A 26,593-nucleotide genomic window follows, 5' to 3' on the forward strand; every position below is an offset into this window, starting at 1 on the left:
AGGAGAGACAAACTTATTTAAACTCCTGGAGGGGCAAGACACCCCCCCAATTTGCTTAAACCATCATGTATACTGATGGTGTTCTACTACTGAACAAATAATAATCATGTCCTTGTTGTTTCACAGAAACTGCCTTAAGTATTGAAACTACTCATAAGATCAGCAACACATGAAATAATACTCTAAAAACTGTTTGCTTTCCCAACTATAAGGCTACTGCAGAAGAACTGCATATTCATGTTCCACTTTGTTACAAACATTTTCACTGGTTCTACTTCTGTACCTTTAATAGTATGCAGCCAAAGAATTTACTACGTGAAGCCTTTCCTGGCACAAAGATTATACAAGAGGCCTTTAACTAGTGAAGTTAACTAACCAGTTGTGAGTAGTTAGTCAGGCAAAAAAAAAGTGTTCTTTAGTGGTTAGAGTACTGGACTAGGATCTGGGAGACCCAGGTCTGAATGCCCCACTCTGCAGTGGAAACTTGCTGGGTGACCATAGGCTATTTACACAATCTCAGCCTAACCTACCTCCCAGGGATGCTGTTGCAACTTTAAAGATTCTGCCTAGTGCTCACATGTCCCGCTATCCAATGGTGCTAACAAGCAGTCCTCTATTTCTCAGCCCCACATATTCCCTGGCTGTTCTTGTACTAGGGGGGGCTCTTTAAACTTAAATGTTTTAGCATTCTAAAAGCTTCCCATTACATTGGAATCCTTGTCTGGGCTGCTTGCCCTTCGTCTCCACCAAATGGCAATGGACGCCATCTAAGATAAAGCCCGATAAGGGAGATCCTTCCTGCAAGCTATCCCTAGTTAGAATCAGCCAAAATGGACCCTGTTCCCCCTGTGCCAATGGAATTTATCTCCTTTGTCTGCCCATCCCCCTGTGGGTCTTACCTTCCCTTTATGAGGTCCTCCAGGAAGATCCTATCTAGTCTCCAGCATCCCCTGTCCCCTTCTGACAGGTTTGAGAGGGGGTTTTCATTGTCTTCTGCTGGGATAGAGTGATTTGATGGCTGGGTACTCAACAGAGCAGGTGACTGGATGCACAGTACTTGGGAACACTCACCTTCTCCCTTCCTACCTGTCTTCTGCCAAAAGAGGTTTAAAATCTAGTGTGTTTTTTTTGTCAGCCCCAAACCTCACAATGCCGGGATGTAAAGAGCATTCATCCCTGACCTTGTATATGGATATTAACTCATCTAGCCAGCTGATAGGATAAAAGAGTGTCTCCATATAAGTCAGTCATAATCAAACAGGGACCTGACAAGCAAATGTTACAGTGCCTTTTGGACTTACCACTGCTATCGTTGGGAAGTATGCAGTATCCACAACAATGAGGAGCTACTGCAGGGTGGGGTGGGGGCTGACAACACGTCCACTGCACACACTTAGCACATTACATATGGGAATATTAGCATTTTCTTGCTATATTATGCACCAGTTTATATTCAATGTTCTTTGACTTATCAGGCTGAGCTTGGTTAAATAAAAATGTAAAATATGTTTATTAGTATGTTTACTTCAGTCATTTAAACTGACCGAATACTATACCACCTCCAGAAGGTATTAGAATGGTGAAATAAAAGGATAGTCCTGAGCCATACAACACATTCTGATACTCATAATGAGATACAAATACCACAAACTGGAACAAATAAGCAACAAAAGCTGAAAGCTAAGAGACTCTGCAGTTGAGTCCCCACAGCACTGTATTGATACTCATCATGCACTGTAAATAAATGATTGGAAAATGCCAAGATACCAATATGCATGTAGAATGTCATTGAACAGCCATCAAAATGCTTTAGAAAATAATTTTTATGTTCACAGTAAGTTAAAATAATTTATTCTCACAGACGTTTCCACAGTCAACAGAACTTGCTATAAGCAAAACAGACACACTTTACAGTGGATTAGTTATCAATCCATTCCACAACGTTCAACAGTTCTGAGAACTGCATACTCAAGCAAGTGTGACAACAGTTAAGCAAGGCAGCTACAAAGACAAGGAAATGAAGCAAGAAATGAATATTAAAGCAACTGATTGGAAGAACAGATTATAACAACACAGCAAAAAATTGGCAACATTTAAAAGGGGAAAAACCAGATACACTGCACAAATGCATTTATGATTCCAACTGATTGCGTCTTACATGTCGAGAGACTAATGGAGCATAAACACAGTGACTCTGAGAAGATCTGTTTGTTTAAGGGAAAAATTCAACTGCTTATCTTATCAACAGCATAAGCTTTCAAACTGCTTTACTGATGGAAATATCACCTTTATATATTTTTTAAAAACTATACTTCAGAAATTAAACCGTTTCTACTCTTTTCTGTTTCAACAATCAGGATTAAAGCGCCATCTACTGTGTCTACACTTCAGTTCAGTATCTGTACTAAGAAAGAAGTTCAGCTATATCTGGGGCAATAGAGTAGAATATAACATACCATTTTCTGATAGGAAGTCCCCATCAACTATATATCATATAAAAGTCAACAAGTTTCCAGCCTTCACATTAAAATAATAAATATTCCATTCTGTTCAGACCCGAGCATCTTTAGATGTCCTATGAGACTCCAGGCCAACACACACACACACACTGTTTCCTCTGGCTCTAGTGGATCGATTCATGTGAGCAATGTAGAACATGAACAGGGAATTAATATTTCAGCTGCAGTGGCTTCTATACTGAATTTGTTGCCTTCTGCAGTTTCCCCGACCACAAAAGTTGTTGTGGTTGATTTGGGAGGTTCTCACTCATGCAAGTACATGTAAGACAATCTGCACCATTAGATAATAAAAATTCCTATGTATTATATTGACATGTTCATTTTTAATATTTTCGTTTAAATGTAAATAACTTTGGTAATTGATATTCTATAAGTTTAATAATACATTATTGAACAGTTCAGTGTTCTCAATGGTATAACTTGATATCCAAAACTGCTGCTAGTTCTACCTACTGTGCCTATCTGAGAGTGTTTGTATCCATACCCTTTCTTGCTTTCTACTTTCCCCCCCTGCCTCTCAGATGGCAAAAATTAAAATACGTGCACTAAGGTAGTATAGGATGCAGCACACTAAACTCTCCCTCAAGTATTGGGTATATTTGCAATTTAAGACATTTATACTTTTAAATTCCATAAGTGTGATAAATTATATGATTTTATAGGCTAGCTAAATAAATACATTTTACGTTGTTAAATCAGTAAAAGTAGTTTAGGTTTAATAGGAAAGTAAGTATTGCAAATATTTAAATTTTACCGAAAATTTGTTTTTCTCTCCCAAAATGGGAAAATAGTACCAAAATGTCTGTAAATTTTATACCTCAACCCAGGGGTCTCAAAACTGCGGCTCCAGAGCCGCATGTGGCTCTTTGGCCCGTTGAGTGTGGCTCTCCGAACTTGGTTCGGAGCCCCTGCTCTTGCGCCCACTCGCGCCGGCAGCCAGGCTGCGGAGCCGGCGTGCCTGAGAGAGAGAGAGAGAGAGAGAGAGAGAGAGAGAGAGAGAGAGAGAGAGAGAGAGAGAGAGAGAGCGAGCGGGCGCTCTGTCTTTCCCCCACACACACACCGTGGAGAATGGCCGGGTCCCCCTTTCCCTTGCCCTCAATGGTTGGGAGGCTAAAGCCTCCCCTCCCCTCTAGCCGCGCGATTGCTGGGCGGGCGGCTCAGTGGTTCCTGGCCCTCCCCGCCTATCAGCTGTTGGGCGGGGCGGGCTTCCTTTGGTAGACCTGGCCTCCGGCTGAGTCCCATTGGGAGGCCATGTCTACCCACTGGCTTTCTTGGCAATAGACCTGGACTCCGAGGAGGGGAAAAAGTCCCCCTTCAGAGGCCAGGTCTACCAATTGGCTTCTATGGGCCTCCGGAGGCCAGGTCTACTGCCAAAAAAGCCAATGGGTAGACCTGGCCTCCCAATGGGACTCAGCCGGAGGCCAAGTCTACCAATAGGCTTTTATGGCGGTAGACCAGGCCTCCGGACAAGGACTCTGGACGGGGAGGGGGAAATGGCAGGGACTTACAATTAAATTTTTATCAATAAATAAGATCACTATTAAGTATGATATCAAGTTTTATTCAGTGTACCTAGAGTTCAATTAAGACTTAAAACTTTAATTAAAGTTTATTAAGTTAATAAACAGTGTACCAACCTATATAGTTTAAGTTTAAGAAATTTGGCTCTCAAAAGAAATCTCAATCGTTGTACTGTTGATATTTGGCTCTTTTGACTAATGAGTTTGCCGACCCCTGCCTCAACCCAACAATAAAATCATCAATACAACACAATTGTTTAAAACCAGCCATAAAACAAGTCAAGAGCCTGCTAGGGGAATAAAGACAACAAAAACGGTTTTCAGCAGTATCCATAGAACAGCACTCAGGCTAGGAACAGGTCATAAAAACAATTGAACTTTTTAGTTAAAAACCAGGTAAAGCCAGATGTTTTGACCTGATTCCTGAAATACAGTAAAGTGGGCAACAGGCCATCCTCAGCAGGGGGAATGTTCCAAACGTTCCCACTGAAAAAGCCCCATCTCTGATTACCACCCACCTCACCTCTACCATAGGGAACATGAGAGCAGGGCTTTTAGCAGAGTCTCATACCTGCAGTTTAAATGCCACAGACATTACGGAAGTGTACATGAATCAAGCATGTAATCTGATAAGAAAGCACAAAGGAAAGTGAATGCTGCAACTTGAACACCAGATAGAACAATGTAGTAATAATATGAAAGAACTTGAAAAGAGGATGGTTTATTTCCATTGATCATTCTGATGCCAGGAGAGGGATTGTTCACAGATGTCAAAATGCAACTGCTTTAACCGTTTACAAATGCCAGATTTATAAACAGGAGACATCAGATCAAAATCAGACTTCCCCAAGACCCAAATTCTTCATGTTTGCCACAAACAGAAAAATACAATTGTAATTTCATAACCAGGTGCAAAACCAGAAACCTTAAAAGCCTGATGACTGGCACTGCAGAGGTCAGGAAGCAAGTTCTTCCTTGTTTTTGGCACCTAGAGAATCTTACTGGCTACTAAATTTGTAAAAAAAAAAAAAAAAAGGTTCACTATGAGAGGAAAGCCATGCTGCTGCTGTTTGCTGCCCCCCCCCCCATGTGACTGTGGGCAGAACAAAGGTCTAGCTTTGGAATGGTAGAGCAAACAACATCCCAAAAACTTTAAATCTTTGATTCAGAAAAAAAAGTCGAGCACCAGTACAGGAAGGACTTGTTGCTCAAAGTTCCTGTAAAAAGAAAAGCTGGAAAACATTCCAGCATTGGTTTTATACAACCACCCAAACTGTTAACCAAAGTTGTACATGGTCATGATAATGGAGAATGGCCCTAAATCTCAAGAATGTAAGTTTTCTATGAAGATCAAAGTATTAGAATTCAGTAATTGAGAAGTCAATGCTATTAGGAAAGTTCTGTCAAATTAAAAATACCACATATTAAAAGCCCTGAAAATGATATAAAGAGCCTTGTAAAGCCAACTTTAAGATCAGATGTGAATGTAAATTGCTATGATACTTTTGAAACAGGTTAATGTATTTCATATACAAGATTATATATTTACTAGTCACTTGTAACCATTAGAAAGTTTCCAGCCCTCCTTACGATCTTTAAGTGTCTGATCTTCTGACATAAGAACTCTAGGTTAGAGACCATACACAAGTAGAAGAAAGAAAACTTACTGGTATCGAAAATTCTTCAGCCAAGTACTTCAATATTGATGCTTCTCTAGCCAATAAGTTGCTTCTTTCCAACAAATTGCCTTGAAGTTTTGTATCAAATTCTTTTCTGACAACTGAAGCAACAGAATCTATGACTACTAATTTGACTTTCTCAGAAATAATTTCTTCTTCCAAAGATTCGATCCTGAGAGGGGGAAAGATACTAGCTCAGTTAGTAACACTGTCATTATTAGTTTTACTATCAATGTGTTAGGTGTTACACTGAGGATAAAGCAAACTAAGTTCCTGCTTAGAGAGCTTCTGTTTGCACTGATGTTTTCCCACTTGATCCTTGCACATGGTTGAGCTAAGTACTTTAAATATAAAAGTGTACCCCCCATACACAAACATAAGCATGCTCTTCCGCAATATCATTTTGTATGCATTTACTGACTACCTACACTGGATAAACATTTTTCTTTAAAGGTGTGCACATATATCCATATGCTTCAGAAGCCCCAAAGAAAGCATACCTGTTTGCTTTAAGAAAAAAATAAAACAGAAAGGAACCCCCTAAAAACTATCCTATTGCGTGTCATAAGTAATTTTTCTTTAATATTTCCTGAAAAAAGAACTAGTTTTAATGGAGTTTCTATAATATTGTATCCTTACACAGAAACGGGTATATTCTATTCCCAGTGGTATAGAACAGTGTAAATATGCACTTCTCTACCACAGAAGCAAAAAAAAAAACCTTAAAAATAACAAAACCCTTTCAAAATTAGTGCTTTGTATGCAAAAAAAATTGTTTTTAATTTTTTCAGCAAACAGTTTTGAATGGGTTTATATTTTATTATTATGTTCAACACATGGGTGCACTTCTTAGAGCTCTGGAAATGCACATCCATGGAACTTGAAACTTTCTCCCCCTTTTCTCCAGTCTCCACAGACACTGAGGAAATGGCAAATAATACTCTCTCTTTAATCCTTCTGTTTGTCAGAGTTCTATGAAATTAGACAAAAGACTGTCAGAACAAAAAGTCTGGACTAAAGATGGAACGAGTCCTAATCAGAATGCAACCGGAGGAATCTGCTCATCCCTGCTTTATATTCATTTAGTGGTTCTATTTGAAAAGATTAAAGGCAGCCTTTCTCAGCCAAAAGATGACACCTTTGCATCCAGCACTTCCTGACTTTCTCCTTATAGTCACTGGTCATTATTCCTTACAACCCCCTCCCATACCCAAGTTTGATTGCTAAAAATTTCAAAGCCTGCAAAATTTAAACAATCATGCTGAGAATGACATACATGCTTTATTCAAAACAAAGTTTGTGGATTGCCATAATTCTGAATACAGAATGTTGGTTTCTTTTGATTGAAATACAAACTGTCGCAAACTGGACACAATGACCAATAAGGCCCTCAGCAAATCTTTAAGACGGGCAGCCCATTCCTAAAGGGGGGGTGGATCTGCAGTGGCCAGGAGTGGCACAGCCACGCTGCCTCCTCAGAGGCTTCCTGGCCGCCGCGGAGGGGGGGGGGGAAAGCATTTTTTAAAATAAAATAAAGAAAAAAAGGGGAAATCGCCCCATAGCAAACAGCTGCCACTCAAGGTGGCATTCCCAGGGCGAAAAGGGTGTGGAGGCTGACTAAAGGGAGATCCATTCCCAGGAACACCCTGGGAATGCCCCTACAAACACCGGCACAGGCTTTCCTTTCTGGGAAAGCCCTGCTGGCACGGCTGCACTGGCGGAGTGGGCCAGCAGCGCCTAGACACTGGTGTGTTTGCCTCCATGATAAGGTGGCACCTACGCCAGCATTGGGTCACACCAACACCTAAGGAGCTTCACCCCCCTTCAGGAATGGGCTCAAAGGCCCTTAGACATCAAAACAAATGTCATATCCACCCACAGAGAAAGTAAAACATGGGGGACTACAAAAGTGCTACCCCAACATTTTAAAAGTTCCATGTTACTGTTATCTGCATAGGTTTCAGAGGATAACTTCTTAGAGCAGTAAAACTAGAAAAGCTCCCATGAATGCATGTAGCTTTAATACCCAAAAACTCCAATGTGTTTCATGTCGTAGTTCTTCTTTAATGGAAAAGATATAGTAGAAAATAATACTGAATTTCAAGACATGCAGACATGTACCCTCCTGCACAAACTGTGCACAGTCTGTTCAGAATGTTTTTATATATCTGATATCATGCTGCACACACAAAATAAATCCTACCTTTTAAGTACACTGTTGCAGGTGAGCTCCCGATAAACATGAATGCTGCTAGGCATTGAAGTAAGTTTTTCTTTTGTGGCAAAATAATGAGGGAAACGGTGCTGTGCCATCTCTATAAGCCTGTTCAGAGTTCAAAAGATATGTCACTGAGAGAACGTATCAAAAGATATGTCACTGAGAGAACGTATCAATCTAAATTTAATAAGTGTTCCATAAATTCAATTTCCTTTACAGGATTACGAACCAAAATACAGAGGAGTACTATCAAAAGTGAATAGGACTAACAACATGGAGAGTTTGATTCTGTATACAACTATTGGGGCACAAGCTTTAGTGCAAGCTTTAGTGCTATAACAGCATCCTTTGTCAGATACACAACCAAGGCTATGAATTGTCAAAACAAGCCCGTGGACTATTTTCCTATTTAATTTGACAAATGAGAAAAAATGAGGAAAAAAAGGAAATATAACAAATTATCTGAAGCAAAGATCAGAAAATATTTAGCAACTGTGATGTCCCAGGATTTTTCTAGAAGACAGGCAATTAGGGCAATTTATATGCCTGCAAAAGGTTTCAGCATGAACAACTACAGATTCTGGACAGCGGCTAGATGGCAAAATGCACAGATAGAGATGCTCACACCAAAACTTATCCCTTAAAGTAACAGGAGACAGCTAAGCCCTGGAAAATCCTGGGTTCGCAAGAGCTCTTGACTCAGAGCAAGGTGTTTCAGGTTGGAGACGCTTCTCATAGAGCCTTTCCCCACCAGTCATAAAAGCACTGAAGGCACATGCTATGTGTCAGATGGTATCTACCACTGGATACAGTTGGGATTTGTTAGGGCTAGGGGTAGGGAGAAGAGGTCAAGAAGATAACCATGCAAGGACACTATCACAGTCGATTACTAATCACAAACTGAAAAGATTTCATTTTTAATCAATCTCACCTTTCAGCACTGAATGCCGATTCCGTGTCAATGTATATAACAGCCCCATCCAGTCCTCCCATGCTGGAGGGCAATGTGGTTAGGAAGCTCAGCATAATACAGAACTGAGTTTTCCCACAACCTGATGGGCCTGCTACCTAAAAAGAGAAGCACTTACATGAAGCAGAAATATCTCACTCTTTCTATAGAAGACAATTTCTGACATCATGCATCTGAGGATAATACAAAGTGCATCACAAGCTGATGTCAATAACAAGTTGAAGGCTAAAGATTCTACTTTTACAGTGACATCCAAAGCAGAGTTATACCCTTCTAAGCTCACAGCCTGCTAGTCTACAAAAATACTCCAGAAGCAATAACTAGCATTTCTGTTCAGTATACAAAATTAAATATTCCTTTGGATGAGATAAGAGATGTGTGCAGCTTAACTAATGTACCAGCGGTTCTAGTTCAATACAGTACTCAAAGCACATTTATGAGAAAACCTACAAGCATATACTTCCACAAAACAAGTGTTGAGAAACATTAAAACCTTGTACCTTTGTGTGAGGAATTTGCAACACTCACAAAAATGTCTATTTTACATTATGAGTGAAACACACATTATTATGTTCTCTCAGTGACATAAAACCTCATAAAATACCTGCAATAGCTGCAGAACTAAAAGATGCTGAAAGTGAACTTAGTATGCTGTAATTTTAACCTTCCACATTCTATTATCTCTCTACCTGCTCCCGCTTTCCCATCCAGGGGGCTCCAGCTTCAGCAGTGATGATGCCTGAACTGTGAGAGTCCTATAAGATAGGTGAGGGAAGGGATTGCAGCACCTGGTTCCTCCTCTTCTCCACAGGACACAGTTACTTCCTAAACTCTTAATGCTTAAGTCCGCATACTTCCTGCTGTCTCAGGGCATTCTCCGAGGATGCCCTTTGGAACTCCTCCCCCAATAACAGTAATTGATCACATGGTTTATGAACTGGTATTAAATGTTATCACCAATGGAATTAAAACTCCTCTCTCTTTATCAAATTTCACATTCAGAGACAAGTGGAAGCATTTGTTTATTTTTATTATTAATTTGATAAATGCGTATATTTGCTTTTATGAACATGAAGGAGGGAATAAAACATAAAAATAAATGGATATTGAATGGCTATGACAGAGCCAAAGGTAAGCACCTCTAAATTCCATTTATTTCAATGGCTAAGTTAAGCTGATCTAAACTGAACTCTCTCCCATTTATCTCAATCACACTTAAAAGTACTTTCCATCGGTTGGATTATGACCTATATTTTTAAAAGTACTTATGAATCCAATAGCCTGAAAAAAGTGGACCCTGCAGAATAATTTCACTCCAAAATCTGTTGCAAATTCATGAACTTCATCTTATTCCAATTTGATATCAGGTGTCCACCCATGTAATCTGATAATAGGATAGCATTCGAACTTTCCTCTTTGGAAAGAAGCAGTTCAAAACACAAGTTGGTTGACCTCAAAAAATTACTTACAATTCAGTTTCCATTTTAAATCTCCTTAGTGGATTCAAAAAATGGGGTCAGTACCAGTAGAATTTCCTGGCATTCAGGAAACAAGCACAAGATCTGGCAACAGACAATACCACTAAAACCTTTAATAGTTTCTGTATTGGAATTCTGACTTTCCAACCACCATAACTGCTGACAACATAAGAATGGAGGACCAACATTTAAAAAAAAGTTTTAGTTTAAAAAGCAGCCCAGACAGACCTGAAGTAAAAAAATGCCATCCATGCATTAGTTGTGGTTTCTTGAATTTCATTTCTGTTCTCTAGAATACAAAGCCAAAGGAGGGAAGAAAGTGGACAGAGACCACATTGGATCAAGAGGAAGTACTTTATTTAGGACTATGTTCCTGCTTTATAGCACAGAAGCAGCTCATGCAGTGACCTATGGCAAATACTGCAACACGTATCCTCGTGCACTGCAGACATTATGCCAGTTCTAATAAATTATTGTGCTTTATTGTCCTGGGAAAATACACGGAAACAACTAACAGCACAGTCTGGTGGAGGGTGAAAGGCCACAGGGAGCAGACTGACCCCTACACCAACATATCTGGCACATATGCTGGAGTAGGCCATTTATGCTGGTGCAGAGCCCTAGCTTAGCTACGCCGCTTCTGGCATATCAGCAGTGCAGCTGAGGTAGGGTTCTGTGCCGGCGTAAGAGGGGGTGGTTGAGGGAGTGGAACAGAAGTCAGTCCACTTCCTTTGCCCTTTGGGCCCGGGAATGCCCCCTTTTTCAAGCTGAAAGTTACATCATCAAAAAAGGTGGCAGGCACAGCCCATGGGCTGCCATTATAAGGTTTTTTAAAATGCCCCCACAGGAGAAGCCCCGCCCATATGGTCCAAAGCAGCTTAGGGTGCCGAAAAAGGGACCAACCAACAAGGAGCCTCCCCAGCACTGGCAATGCCCCCTCCCCCAGAAACTATGGCTGGCATGTCAGCTGCATCTGTTCCTGGGTTAGTCAGAACTAGCCACAGTGATCCCATGTCTTAGTTACATCCAAATTGGACTACTGAAACGTGCTCTACTTGGAGCTGCCCTTGAAGAGTGTTCACAAGCTGCAGCCAGTGCAGAACGCTGCAGCTAGACTGCTGTTTGGGAGTATATGAACTCCATACTACAGCAATTACACTGGTTACCGATCCACTCCTGAGCCCAATTCAAGGTGTCGTTTTTGTCCTTTAAAGCCCTACATGGCTTGGGACTAGGGTATCTGAAGGACCGTCTTCTCCCATATGTTCCTGCCCAGGAATTAAGATCACAGGGAGAGGCCCTCCTGACTGTCTCATCAAAGAATCTCGTTTGGTGGGTACATGAGAGAGGGCCTTTCAGTGGGAGCCGCACGATTATGGAACAACCTCCCCAGGGAGGTTTGCATGGACCCCTCCTTAGGAGGCAGCTGAAGAAGGTTTTATTTAGAACTGCTTTTGATTAAAGCAGTCTTAAACTGTGCTTTTCAATTTTGGTTTTATGTATTTTTATATATTCTATGTATTTTATTTATATTGTAAGCTGCCTTGAGCTTTGTCAAGGAAGAAAGTGGGCTTTAAATAAATAAAATATCTCGCATGACATAAAATATACAACTTTGAGAAAGCAGCTGTAAAAGTCTGAAAAAAAATATTTACTGGTTTAGAAAATATCCACAAAATATGTTTTTTAATGATCTACAAGTGTCAGTATGGATATTTCGCCCTTATCCAACTACCGTAATTGCTCTCAAACCACAGTAACTCATACTGGAAAGCTAGGCATTGAACACAACCAGAAACCTCTGCTTAAAGGAGCTTAAGAACCTGTGATAGTTAGCAGGGAATGCAGCATTTAGAGGTCTCTTATCTGCAACCAAGACAGCTGGATTTCTTTTCTTTAATGAGCGCTGCAATTCCCACAATTTTAAGAAGGACCTGACAAAAGAGCCTCAGAAAATGCAATGTCCATATCCTTCTGGAATCTCCTGCACAGAAATGAACTCAAACACAGCTACAGTAGTCCCCTTTTTGCCTACGGTACAGTCAAATCTGAAACTCACTGTGAGAAAAAAAAACAATATAGGAAAAGAAAGAGTAAATAGCTAATTTTGTTAACCCATCTTCTGTGGGTAAAATTTCATAAAGATAACTAGATGTTTACTACTTAATAAGGCTTTATGTGCTGTATTTTGATAAGATCCGGAGGGTTAGAGAAACATACCTATAAAGTTTTTAATTTGTTACTAAAATGTAACTTTTATCAATGATTGTCATCCAGATTTATAGTGTTTTATTGTTTGTAACAGCCATTAGCCATATGCAATAAAACTGAACTGAATTTTTTTTCCATAAAGGACAAAGTGGGAGGACGAAAACATCTTTTGGTCCATACACTCAAAACATTGCTTCAGAGCAAGAATGCAGTACAAATTATTTTAACAGTCAACTGTATCCAAAATACAGTGATTTTTACTAAAAGCATTCAGTGTTTTTCATTTGAAAACATGTAAAACAGAAACAGCTGTCCAAAGGCAGACACATTTTGCAGTACTTTTACCTCTGTAAGAGATCCACAGGCAATTCCACCATGCAAGATTTTATCCAAATCTTCTAGTGTTGTGGGTAAGAACGCTGATGTCGGATCAATGGCTCTTTTTATTTTCATTTCATAAACCTACCCAAAACCAAGATTAATTCATAAAAGATGTTGCAGTCAGCTAGTAAGAAGCATGTCTCGTATCTCCTTCCAAAAAAGGAAGAAACACTTACAGAAAACATACCACATATACATTTATTTCCTATCATTTAATAAGTCTCCTCCCAACCTTATAATACCACAACAGGAAGGAGTTTTCAGAAAGGATTTTAACCATCACCCACTGCACACACCCCAATATCACTTGAAAAGCCGATCCTGAGAGTTTGGGGACTCTCCAGAATACTGTGAGATACAGTCTGGGGAGCTGCTGCAGCCCGGAAGTGGAATCAACAGAGAAATGTTCAGAGCCCACTTGTGTGAGTGACACTTTTGTTTATTTCCCCCTTCAGACTGCAGCCCCTTGGGCCACACCTCACACTGTTCCTGAGGACCCTTAATCCTCAGGAGTGGCATTTTAGGGGCACAGGAGGCTGCAGCAGGAAGGGGGAACCAGTAAAAAAATCTTTGCAAACTTTCTGTTTGTGGTTTAACATGTTCCAACAGATTCCAACCAAACACAAAACTACTAAGAGTTTTTAAGACATTTGTGTCCATCAGCATTTTTATGCTACAATGTTCAATTTTTATGTCATACCATATTGTCAAACGGACAAAAGCCTTTTTCTCCTCTTGGACAACACACAATACTTGAATTGCTAATTACCACTGTAGAAGAAAATATTATCTGTGAATTTATTACTGCAGGATAAAATGCATACAACGAAACCCCCAAACCAAGAAGAAACTAACTAGGCCTGATAGCTATTTTTAAAAGTTTGGGTTCATTGAAAGGTTTATTAAGGCTTCTGTGCAGAACTGTGAAGTTTTTATAAAAGAAATCAGGACAAAGCAAACAACAGGTAATTAGAATGGATCCATCCTTTTTAAAAGATCTTTTAATTTCTCTCAAGGTGCTCAGTTTGCCTGAATGATAACATTTGAAAAAAATTGTGCATCACATTAAAATCAAAAGACAAAGTTTCACGACTTATGTAAAGCACTACAAATACTGAGTTATGCAAATCTGATGCCCTAACTAATTTGGTCTGAAGTTCAACATAAGTATATGAGCTTGTGAAGGGTTATGCAGGCACATCTTAGTCAAATCAAAAAATTTCATCCTACTAAGTAAATCCTTTCTTAGTACAAAAGATAAATAGATTTTGTAAGCAGAGGGGTCATTGCCATTTGAAATATGGTGTTGGGTGAGAGTTTTACCGATATTGTGGACCACCAAAAAGACAAAGACTATCATTCTTTGGTCACATTATGAGAAGACAAGAGTCACTGGAAAAGGCAATAACACTAGGAAAAGTAGGAGAACGGAGCCTTGTTTACTTACGTGAGGGCTCCTTCTGTTCTGGGATCGAAGGCATCTTGTAGACTGTGGGTTTTACCATCACGTGCCCAGGGAGGCAGGACTAAAGTTTCACTTCCTGTCCTCCTGGGCGGGAAAAACCTCCCAATCCCAGTTTTCGGACTCGCCGAGCTAAAGGAGACAGGTAAGTGCAAGGAACAACAAACACTACAGCAAAATATGTGATACGAATAAGAACAGGAATAGGAAGTGAAACAACCATTTAAACTGTTAACAATGATCACCTCTGGACGCAAGATGGCGGCAAGGGAGAGTGAACGTGCATAGCAGGAATTCATATCCTGAAAGGACTTAACTATCTAACAAACTCTGCAATCGTCTGAAGGTTAGAAAGACTCTTGGGAGGGCAAGATGCCTTCGATCCCAGAAGGAGCCCTCACGTAAGTAAACAAGGCTCCGTTCTCGTTCTGGGCTCTTCAGGCATCTTGTAGACTGTGGGATCTCCAAGAGCTGATTAGTCTGGGTGGGCTTGTCTTCTCCACGACGTGTTGCAAGACCCTTCTGCCAAACGCTGCGACAGCAGATGCCATGGAGTCGATTTTATAGTGCCTAACAAAGGTGGAGACAGAGGCCCAGGTGGCTGCCCGACAAAATTCCTCCACGGAGGCCTGTCTATCAAAGGCCGCCGAAGTGGCGGCACTCCTCACGGAGTGAGCGGTGATACCGGCTGGAACCTGAAGTTTGCTGGCTTTGTAAGCTTCTGCAATGCACTGCCTGATGGCGTAACTAATGGCCGACCTAGACATCTTAGAACCACAGTTCGGGTTATTTATGGAAATGAATAGTGAATCTGAGCACCTAAGGGGTGAAGTACTTTTAATGAATACTTTGAGGGTTCTACGGAGATCCAGCTTGTGCCATTCCCTCTCTTTCGGGTGGCTAGGGCTGGGGCAAAAGGATGGAAGGTGAATCTCCTGTTTTCGGTGGAAGATGGAATTCACCTTGGGGATGAAAGTGGGGTCAGGACGAAGCATGACTTTGTCCTTGTGAGAAACACAAAAACCTGACCTTATAGATAATGCACCAAATTCAGACACTCTTCTGGCGGAAGTAACAGCAGTCAAGAAGATTGTCTTCATTCTCAGCATTTTTAGAGAGATCACCCTTATGGGTTCGAATGGGGGACGTGTTAATGCTGCTAACACTACGTTAAGTTGCCATGTAGGGAAACGGTGTATGGGCGGTGGTCTGGTCTGTATTACTCCTTTTAAAAATGTCTGTATATGAGGATGTCGAGAAGGAATTATGCCGTCAACCGATGGAATAACTGTGGATATGGCGGCTACCTGCCTACATAAGGTGGCTGCCCTAAGACCTTGTTCTGCGCCGTCGTGCAGGAACTCCAGGGTTTTGGAAACGTCCGAAGTTAAGGGGTCGAAATTCTTACGTCTGCACCAGAGAACGAAGGTTTTCCACAAGAAGTTGTAGATTCTTCTAGTTGACGGTTTTCTGGACTCAGTCATGGTATTGACAATCCCAATGTTATATCCTTGCCTTAGGAGATTGCTCCGCTCAATTTCCATGCGGTCAAGTGAAGCCATTGTGGGTCTGGGTGGTGTAAGGGCCCTTGGATCAACAAGTCTGGCATCGGAGGGAGTTCCCATGGCTGTTGAACTGACATCTCCTTGAGGCTGGGAAACCATGGTCTCCTTGCCCAGCAGGGAGCTACTAGAATCAACGTAGCCTTCTCTTGTCTTATTTTCCTCATCACCTTCGGCAGGATGGGAAAGAGAGGGAAAGCAAAGAGAAGTCCCTTGGGCCACGGCAACAGCAGGGCATCCATCCCTTCGGCTTTTGGGTGGTAGTACCTTGTGAAAAAGCGAGGGAGAAGATGGTTTTGATCGGATGCAAACAGGTCTGAAGGTTGGCCGAACCTCTCTGCTATCTGGCGAAAGATGTCTCTGTTGAGGGACCATCCCCCTCGTCTACAGTCTGGCGACTCAACCAATTGACTTGGAGATTGAGAACTCCCTTGATGTGTTCCGCCGAGATGGAAGCCACTCTTTTTTCGGCCCAGGCCAAAATCAGGGTTGCCTCCTGGTGAAGCTTTGATGATCTGGAACCCCCATTTGTTTAAATGTGCCTTGGCAGACACATTGTCCATGCACACAAGGACATGACGGTGAATAAGTAAGTCCTGAAAATGACTCAAGGCCAGATGGATGGCTCTGAGCTTGAGGATGTTTATGTGTAGTTTCTTCTCTGACTTTGACCAGGTGCCCTGAGCTATGTGGGATTGGCACATAGCTCCCCAACCTTCCAGGCTGGCATCCGTGAACAGTTGGATTCGTTCCTCTACTAATAAGGATAGGCCCTTGCTGAAATTCTTGTGGTTGCACCACCAGGAGATACTGTTCCGGAAGTCCTGATTCCAGGTGATAGTTTTGTCCATCTTTCTGGTAATCAGGTGTTGGTAGGGTCGTAGGAGGTTCTGCAACGGAAGGGAGTGAAACCTGGCCCAGGGAACACAACTTAGACAGGACACCATTAGACCCATGAGTTTGGCAAGGAACATAACTTTCCCCTTGTTGACCCTGATCAAGGACAGAGCTATGGATTTGATTTTAGAAATCCTGTCCGGAGGTAGGAATACCAGATTCTGATTGGTGTCTAGAATGACTCCTAGATGTTGAAGTCTTTGGGTCGGATTTAGATGACTCTTTTCTGAATTTACTAAGAAGCCATGCTCTGTTAGAGTTTGGACCACCCTGTGTGTGTGTGCTAGCGACTCCTTTTTGGATCTGGAACAGATTAAAATGTCGTCCAGATAGGGAAAAACTCTGATCCCTTCCTGTCTGAGACTGGCCACCAGTGTTACAAGAACCTTTGTAAAGACCCGAGGAGCTGACCGCAGGCCGAATGGCAGGGCCCTGAACTGATAATGTTTCCTGGCATAACAAAACCTGAGAAACTTCCAGTGGAGAGGGTATATTGGGATATGAAGGTATGCTTCTTTTAAATCTAGAGAGGTTATGAAATCCCCCGGGAGTAGGGCTTCTATGATGGATTTCAGGGTTTCCATCCGGAATTTCCTGTATTTCACTGACCTGTTCAGTTGTTTTAGGTTGAAAATGGCCCTCCAGTCCCCATTTCTTTTAGGGACTGTGAAGAATATTGAATAGGTCCCTTTTCCCTCCTCTGGGGTTGGAACTGGTTCTATGGCCTGAATGGAAGCCAGGTGATTTATGGCTGCCAAGGTTCTCAGGTGCTTTTCTGGTTTCAGAGCTCTTGGGGATGGTAGAAAACTGTCCTTTGGAGTGTTTACAAACTCTATTAGGTAACCTGAGGATACCACTTGGGCTACCCAGGTGTCGGGGTGGGGTGGGGTCCACTTGTGGCTGAAGTTTAAGAGCCTTCCCCCCACCGCTGATGTGTTGGCGTCATTGTTTTGTGCTCTTGGAGAACTTGTCTCCCTTGGCACTGTACTGGTGCTGTTGTCCCTGTTGGGGATGAAAAAATCTGCCCCCTCCCCTACGAAAGGAGCCTCTATTACTGTTCCAGCTATCTCTGCGTTGTTCAGGCTTAAAACGGTTAAGGGTGTGGAAGGACCTAAAGTTGGGGTATGAGGAAGAGTTCCTGTAGGATTTAGGTAGGACTTTCTTTTTGTCCTTGTCTTCGACAAGGATCTTCTCCAGCCTTTCCCCAAATAACTTTCCCCCCTGAAATGGATAAGACAGAGTGAGGGATTTGGTCTTGAACTCATTTTGCCAAGGTCTTAACCATAGGGCCCTTCGCACTGCTATGTTGGAGGAGAGACCTCGAGCTGCGAATGTCATTGAGTCAAGGGATACATCAGCCATGAAGGCCACCGCCTTTAGTAGTCTGTTGAGCCCATCAGTGATCCTGCGATTGTCGCCAGAATATAGCTGGGCTATTTTCCTGATCCACACTATAGAGGCTCTAGCCATAATAAATGTGGCTGCTGATGCTTGAATGGCCAATGCTGAGGAGTCATGAACCTTTTTGGTTAAAAACTCAGCCTTCCTGTCCATGGGATCTTTTATATTTCCCAGCCCATCCTCTGCCGGGAGATCTGGGGAGTGAACCGCTGCGACTGGGGCGTCAATTATAGGGTTCTTAAGGAGCTCCATAGCCTGGGGAACCATGGCATACATCTTTTTGATATTAGCCGGGAATTGTCTGTTGGCCAGTGGTTTATCTAGTTTGGCTCTGAGCTGATTTTCAAAAAACTCAGGAAAAGGAATGGTATGTATTTGAGAGGAAGATTTAGGGAAGAATTCTTTTGCTCCCTTCTTCCTGGATTTTTTAGCCTCTATAGCAGGTTCAGGATCTTCATCTAAGTCTAGGCCAACCAGGGCCTTGCTTAGGAGGTTCTGGAATTCCTCAGCCCCAAAGAGGCGAGGCTGTTGCTCTTCTAATATGACAGGGGTGTCATCTTCCGATTCATACTCCCCATCCTCTCTACTTTCCCCTTCAGAGTCAGCTATATTAGAGGAATCATCCTCTACAGCAATTCTAGGCTGACTCTGTAAAGTCGCCTTTCTGGCTGCTTTAGTTGGCCATAAACCTCTAAAGGGTTCCACATTGCTTTTAACCTGTGGATCAGTCTGACCCTGGGGGTTGCACAGGGGATTAATTCCTATGGTCTTAAGGAGGGGCGAAATGGAGTCACTAAAGACTTGAAGCATTTGCGATTGCCTATCCAAAACCCCATTAAACATATCAAAGGCTTCCCTGCGCGTTAAAAGGGAATCAGGATCAATTAGGCTTACATTGCTGCCGGATTCCGATGCAGGGCTCTGTGCGCGGGATCTGTCCGCTCCACATCCAGGTTCGCCCGCCTCGTTGTGGCGCGCGGCCCTTTTGGCGCCATTTCCAGGTGGGCCGGAGGTGTGCGCCTTCTTAGGAGCGCTGGGGCCTTCCACGCCGAGTTCCGCGGGACCGCAAGAGTGGCCGTTGGAACCGTCTTTACGACTCTGCCCTGTCGAGGCAACGAGGGCTCGGTTGTTATCTCCCTCGGAGAGGAGCTCCTCCTCCGATTCACCTCGTTCGCCCGCCATCTTGCTCTCCGGAGTGATGGGGGGGGAGAATGGAAGAGAGAGAGAGTTTTTTTTTTTAAGGATTGGAGCGAGTTAGGGTAGAGAAAGAGTAAAGAAGACAAAAAGGGACAGTAAAGTCAAGGGAAAATTCTTGAAAAGCCTTCCTCTAACGGAGCCAACTGGCGAAGCTGCCTCCCTTTACAAAGGCAGGACGGAAACTGGGATTGGGAGGTTTTTCCCGCCCAGGAGGACAGGAAGTGAAGCTTTAGTCCTGCCTCCCTGGGCACGTGATGGTAAAACCCACAGTCTACAAGATGCCTGAAGAGCCCAAAATGAGAGGAGGAAGACTCAACTTGAGATGGATTTACTCTGTAAAGGAAGCCACAGCCTTCAGTTTGCCAGACCTAAGCAAGGCTGTTAATGACGGGATGTTTTGGAGGTCATTAATTCATAGACTTGCCGTATGTCAGAAGTGACTTGACGGTACTTCACACAGGAGTCATTGTACATATGGCTGTATCACCCTGAATGTATCCATCTTGTCTGATCTCAAAAGTTAAGCAGGGTCAGGTCTGATTAGAACTTAGGTTAGAAAAAAGGACACAGATGAGCAATTATCATCTAGGTTTGCTGGGTTGTAAACTACGTGCTGCTTTATGATTTATTCTACTAGATTTATAGAGTGGTGGTTAAGAGTATCAGACTAGTACTAGGGAGACTCCAGGTTCATATTCCCACAATTACTCATGAAGCTGTTGGGTAACCTTGAGCAAGTCACTCTCTCAGAGTCTAACCTACCTCACAGGGCTGGAGGACAACATGGAGGGGAAATTCATATGCAATATCCCAGGCTCCTTGGATGAACAATGGGGTAAAAAGTTAATCAATAGAAGAGCTCTGAAATTTGTTGTAAATGTTAGGGGTTTGCTTAAAGATAAATAAGCAAAAACATCTAACACAGGTCTTTAAATCTCATATAGAATTTCCTGTATAGCATTGCCCAAGTAATGTAACATTTTCCTCTACATATTTTGAGAAGCTAGCCAACAATGGCTTAACTATGTAGACAGAAAACATGTCCAAAATATTTTCAGGAGGCTGTTCAAATGGGCAATTATTGGCACAGGTTACAATTTGGTTCTTAATTATTGTATGAGTTTTCAACATTTATGGCATTTTCAGTCACTTTCCTTCCCCAAGGTAGGTTTCACAGCCATTACTAATATAGCCAGATATCACGTCACACCACCAATCACTCCTGTGAATGAACCACCATTTCCTAGCACTTAGCCCAGCAACTTCAGCTGCTGGGAAACAGCTATTAGTTTTGCCCTAGTAAGGACAAAATGGTATGTGGTTTTCTATAAGAGATCTATAATCATTGGCTTCTGTTTATGGCTGCCATATTGTCACTCAGAACGATGTATGTACCTTTAAATTCCCCTGCTGGAACAGCAGGCAAATTGATGACAGCTTCTCCCAGTACACCCTCCACCTGGCCCTTGTGCTCATTCTCCATCCCTAAATGCTGCTCACTATTTCATACCAGGGCAGACAGCAGACAAATGGACCGGGAGCAGGAAGTGTAAGAACAATCCATTATTACTTCCTCAGAGAGTTTAAACACACACACACACATTCTCCATGTTGAAATCTGGCAAAACTTATTGGCTGCACCCAAAGACATTAGCGACTGGCACATCTCATTCACAACCCATGCCCCCAGTTATTGTTTCAGTTTGGAATGGTCTGCAGAATCTTTACTTGCTTCATGTTTTTTTCCAACTAGGCGGAGCACTTATCTTCTCCAACACTCAAGAACATGACTCCTACAAAATACAAATACCCGTCTTTCCATTTACAGACGTGCCAGCAATGAAACTAGACTCATGGAGACATTTATACCAACACCTCTTCTGAAATGTATGAGCCAGCAGATCACCTTGAAAGGATATAGCAGCATCATAGTGTGCAGCCAATGTATCCTAAGTATGTATCTGCTATTGTTGTAGATAGATAATTTATTTACGGCCCTTAGTCAGATAAAACAAGATAAAACAGAAAACATGGGCTAATAAATTCTTACAAATAAAGAATTACAGTCTGAGTCTTATAACACTTAAAAGAAAATTACAGCTGGGACACATCTGTCAATTGCGCGAAGAGGCTGTTCTATGGCGTCGAATTTTCATTGCTGCCATGCAAAATTTCGCAACCTGAAGAGTGATTGAAGGATTATCCCCTTGTAGGAGCATCTCAATCCTTTCTCCTGCCCTGTCAGGTCCCATTCTCAATAAGAGGGGCTCAATAAACTTCGAACGGGGTAATGTATAAAAATTGCAGTTCAGGAGGGCATGCTCAACAGTTTCTAAGTCCCCTGATTTGCAAGGGCAGAATCTCTCCTCCCAGGGTGTCTTCTTAAATTTCCCCTCTAGCATTGCAGAAGGTAAGGGTGCACATCTGGCCAGGGTAAAGGCCCTTCTATAATTATTTATCTCTAAATAGTGGAGATAGGCTAGGACAGGGGTCGGCAAACTCATTAGTCAAAAGAGCCAAATATCAACAGTACAACGATTGAGATTTCTTTTGAGAGCCAAATTTCTTAAACTTAAACTATATAGGTAGGTACACTGTTTATTAACTTAATAAACTTTAATTAAAGTTTTAAGTCTTAATTAAACTCTAGGTACACTGAATAAAACTTGATATCATACTTAATAGTGATCTTATTTATTGATAAAAATTTAATTGTAAGTCCCTGCCATTTCCCCCTCCCCGTCCAGAGTCCTCGTCTGGAGGCCTGGTCTACCGCCATAAAAGCCTATTGGTAGACCTGGCCTCCGGCAGAGTCCCATTGGGAGGCCAGGTCTACCCACTGGCTTTCTTGGTAGTAGACCTGGCCTCCAGAGGCCCATAGAAGCCAACTGGTAGACCTGGCCTCTGAAGGGGGACTTTTTTCCCCTCCTCAGAGTCCAGGTCTACCGCCAAGAAAGCCAGTGGGCAGACATGGCCTCCCAATGGGACTCAGCCAGAGGCCAGGTCTACCAAAGGAAGCCCGCCCCGCCCAACAGCTGATGGGGGGGGCAGGAACCACTGAGCCGCCCGCCCAGCAATCGCACGGCTAGAGGGGAGGGGAGGCTTTAGCCTCCCAACCATTGAGGGCAAGGGAAAGGGAGACCCACTCTCTCTCTCTCTCTCAGGCACGCCGGCTCCGCAGCCCGGCTGCCGGCGCGAGCAGGCACAAGAGCAGGGGCTCCGAACCAAGTTCGGAGAGCCGCACTCAACGGGCCAAAGAGCCGCATGCGGCTCTTGAGCCGCAGTTTTGAGACCCTTGGGCTAGGATGTATTTAGAATGGAGGGGTGCCATGAATAGAGGCGCCCTTGCTAAATCTGCTTGTCTCTCAATGTCTTTAATCCTTTGGGATATAATTAACTTACCTTGTTCCCACCCTAACTGAAGTAGTGCTAGGGGTGTAAAACCCAAGTTATTTAATTTGTCTTCTATGGCTATCACCCATTTTGACCTAAATGTGTCACAAAGGATCAGTGGGAGAAGACCATTAGGGTAGAAGTTAATTTTTGTCCAGAGATAAATCGAGGACAGGACAATCCTTGCCTCCACCTTCACCATGCCAGTTTCTAAACAGATCAAAGTATTTGGAACACATCTTGGCAATTGTAGGGCAGCTCTAAGGAACTTGGATTGCACACGCTCAATGGGAGTAAGACAAGAGGGTGGAGAATCGAGTTGTGTTCCATATAGCATTTGTGCTAGGGTTTTCGCCTGATAAAGTTTAAGTGCTGCTGGAATGTAATGTGCCCCTTTGGTCCGGAGGAAATTGATTATTAATCGAGCTGATCTTTCCCCCAAATTGGCTACATGGATATTATGGGCCAACTTGGAGCCAGATGCCTGGATTGTCATTCCGAGATATTTTTATTGGGTAACCTGTTCCAGCCTGTGGCCATTAATGCTCCATCTCCTATATTTAGGACGTCTACCAAAGGCCATGACTTTTGTTTTATCATAGTTGATCATCAAGCATTCCTTCTCGCAAAACATTGCCACTCTCATAAGTACCCTTCTTAGACCAACTGGGGTTCTTGAAAGAATTACTGCATCATCGGCGCAGAGCAGTATATGTATATGCCTGTCCGCCAGTTTAGGAGGATGCAAATCCAGTGCTTTCAACGAACCAACTAGATTGTTTATATAGCAGGCAAAAAGCTGGGGGGCGAGAAGACAATCCTGCCTAACTCCTCTATAGGTGTTTATGGGGGCAGTAAGCTGTCCTCCTCTATTACACCTGACTCTCAGTGCTGTATGTTCGTGTAGGGCTCGCAGCAACATCAGGAGCCTTTTGTCTATGTTTGTGGCTTCAAGCTTGTCCCAGAGTAAAGGTCTGGAGATCGAATCAAATGCTGCCCTGAAATCAATGAATGCCACATATAAAGAGGATTTCCCCTTATTTGCTATAGTTGTAATTTTCAGGAACAGGCCACTATTAAAGATCTCTTCCAACCTGTGAGTAGAAAACCACACAAGTGGTAAAACACCTGTTTACTGTAAATACATTACACACAGTAAAAATGTTCTTACCAGGTATGCCAACAGGGCAGACAATGCACACAATTTTAAAAAAATACCTCCATTCCTGTCCTATTTTGCAAATTAATACTCACAGTTTGCATTCTGGGGGCACAGGATTGACTGACTGTGTGAAGAAGCTTCTGCACATTCTGGTAGCTCTGTCCAGTCACTTTCATTAGTTCCAGCAGCGAAAGACACAAAAAGTCCTGAAACATGATCACCAAAAAGCGAAGAGTTAAATCTTAAGGAATGTAAAAACTGATAACCATTCATTTAAAATGCTTATGCCCTATGTGCTTAGATTGTGCTTCAGGGACCGCTTCTAGACTAGCTTCACATGTCTACAAGAAATTTCCTGAAATAAATAGCTTATGCTGCACAAACAGATTGCTGCCATCAAACCTTCATTCTGTTAGGCTTTCTCTGCTCCCCCCTTCATCTTAGCTCCACGACCAGCTCACCTCTGCCACTCCCTTAGCAGCACAAATGACAAAAGCCAGAAGAGACAGGGCCTAAGTGGAGACACTCGGCCTGATTGTGCCAGAACAGACTAAAACAAGCTCACACAGAAAAACAATCCCACTTAAACTCTAGGACTTTTTAAACAGTCAAAGTATTTTGGCAATCAATTAAAGTGTTCATGACATAACAGTTCTTTGAAATAATCACATCAGTGTTATGCAGTACAATTCTATGTGGATTTCAGAGTTCTTGATTTCAATGGGCTGAAAGTCTCAAATTCATAGCAGCCAATGCAGTGACTGCAAAATGGGTGTAACATACATTTCTCCATCTAGCTCTTGACAGTAACTGAGCTGTGAGATTCTGTACTAACTGGAGCTTTGAAGCTGATTGTCAAGGGCAGAGCCATGTATTATGCATCACAATGGCCTAGTCTAGAAATCACCACGGCATGTATCCATGTGGCCAGATCAGCCAAGCCAAGGCAGGGAACCATCTTAATCTCTTTGTCAAAAGATCCTTAAGAATTTATGAACACATCACCCCCAGTTTACACCACATGTTAGAACTAAGCCTAGAGTAAATAGGAGATGCACATAAAAATTCTTAAGAATCTTCATTTCACTGTATTTAAATCATAAAAACTTGCTGCAAGCAGTTGTGAATACTGGCAGATTCCTACAACACTATTTGATGGCATACACATGGTAAGACAAACAAATATGGGTATCCATTTAACATATAATAAAGGATTTTAAGAAGCATAAGAGAGTTAAATATATATCTCTGCCCTAACAGTTACAGGATTTACTTTCAAATTAGACATAAGAGTCAAAAGACCGCAGACCACCACATTATCACAGTTAATGTTGGTACTGCTCACAAGTTTTATCAAGGTTGGACAAAAAAAACCAATTCAGCAATGAAAAGAAAAATGTGGTTCAGGCAAGGTATCATCTAGTGATTACATAGTTTCCCACATTAAATTCTGTACAGTTAAAACAACTGAGCTGATATAACAAGGTGAAAATCACATTTTTTTCAGGGGTAGTAGAATTTATAATAGTTTACAGAATTGAGATGGAAGCTGTACCCATGCACAAAACAACATCTTCCAGACAGGATTGCCCCAATGAAGTGAACAGAAGGGAGCACAGGTTCTGGCAAAAGAAGTGTAAGTTAATAATTACGCAAGTAAAAAAAGAATTAGAGGAGCAGATCAAACACAAACAATAAGTGTTTCTTATACTGAGCAGGAAACCAGCCAGAGAGGCAGTTGAGCCTTTGGATGATGAAGGAATAACAGGATCACTGAAGGAAGATGGGAGATAGCAGAGAAGTTCTTTGTAGAAAGCATGTACTCGGCCATAGCAACTATTTTCAGAAATGGAGTCCCACATCTTTCCTCATGTCATTATTGGAAATAGAAATTGAAAAAGAATTATTTTTCATTCAACAGCAAATTTTATTGACTGGTCCAAGTTAAAGCCATAAGCTGTTCTACAGCACCAGAGGGAGCCAATTTGTATATGGATTATTTTGAAGAAAAATTTATACATTCTATTAATAATCCATTTTTAGAATATGTTCTTAAATGGTGGCATTTCACAGATTTTTGTTGTTGTTATGGAAATCCCTGGTTACAGGAATCTCACAATTGGCTTTATACACAGGATGGAAATATAATATTTGAATTACTTATGAATGAAAGCCAAAGGTAGAAATATCTGGATGGGTTTATTTAAAAAACTAATAAAATTATTTTGGAGATATGATAGCCACCATCTGGTGCACATTAAAAATATTTTGCCATATCACCAGTTTGTAAGGATTAGAACAAACTGCACTAGTATACAAGATTTCCTCAAAGACACTAAGATCTTAGAACAAAATTTAGTAACCAGAGTACCCATGCCAAGTTTTACAATCAGCTTATAAAGCAGTTGTCTGCTACAGGAAGAGATTATTACAAAATAAGAAAATAACTGATCCTGGGAAACTTACATGTGGCTTGACTTTCAATCATGTACGTGTTGGTCTCAAAAAGCACATTTATAAAAACTTGAACTTTTCATATGACA

The 26,593-nt window shown here is 42.0% G+C and overlaps 1 protein-coding gene across 1 annotated transcript in view; it reads right to left on the reverse strand.

Annotated features, from left to right (window-relative positions):
• Window positions 1-26,593, reverse strand: part of RAD51B (RAD51 paralog B) — a 365,924-nt gene that overhangs the window by 337,477 nt on the left and 1,854 nt on the right. The window contains exons 2-6 of the mRNA XM_056850833.1: window positions 24,143-24,256; window positions 12,941-13,057; window positions 8,868-9,004; window positions 7,922-8,041; window positions 5,707-5,890 (exon numbers count right to left, since the gene is read on the reverse strand). Of these exons, the coding sequence (XP_056706811.1) occupies window positions 5,707-5,890; window positions 7,922-8,041; window positions 8,868-9,004; window positions 12,941-13,057; window positions 24,143-24,256 (672 nt within the window). The remainder of the gene's footprint in view (window positions 1-5,706; window positions 5,891-7,921; window positions 8,042-8,867; window positions 9,005-12,940; window positions 13,058-24,142; window positions 24,257-26,593) is intronic.

The sequence above is a fragment of the Euleptes europaea genome, chromosome 6 (genome assembly GCF_029931775.1).
Source record: "Euleptes europaea isolate rEulEur1 chromosome 6, rEulEur1.hap1, whole genome shotgun sequence".
NCBI classification, from domain to species: Eukaryota; Metazoa; Chordata; class Lepidosauria; order Squamata; family Sphaerodactylidae; genus Euleptes; species Euleptes europaea.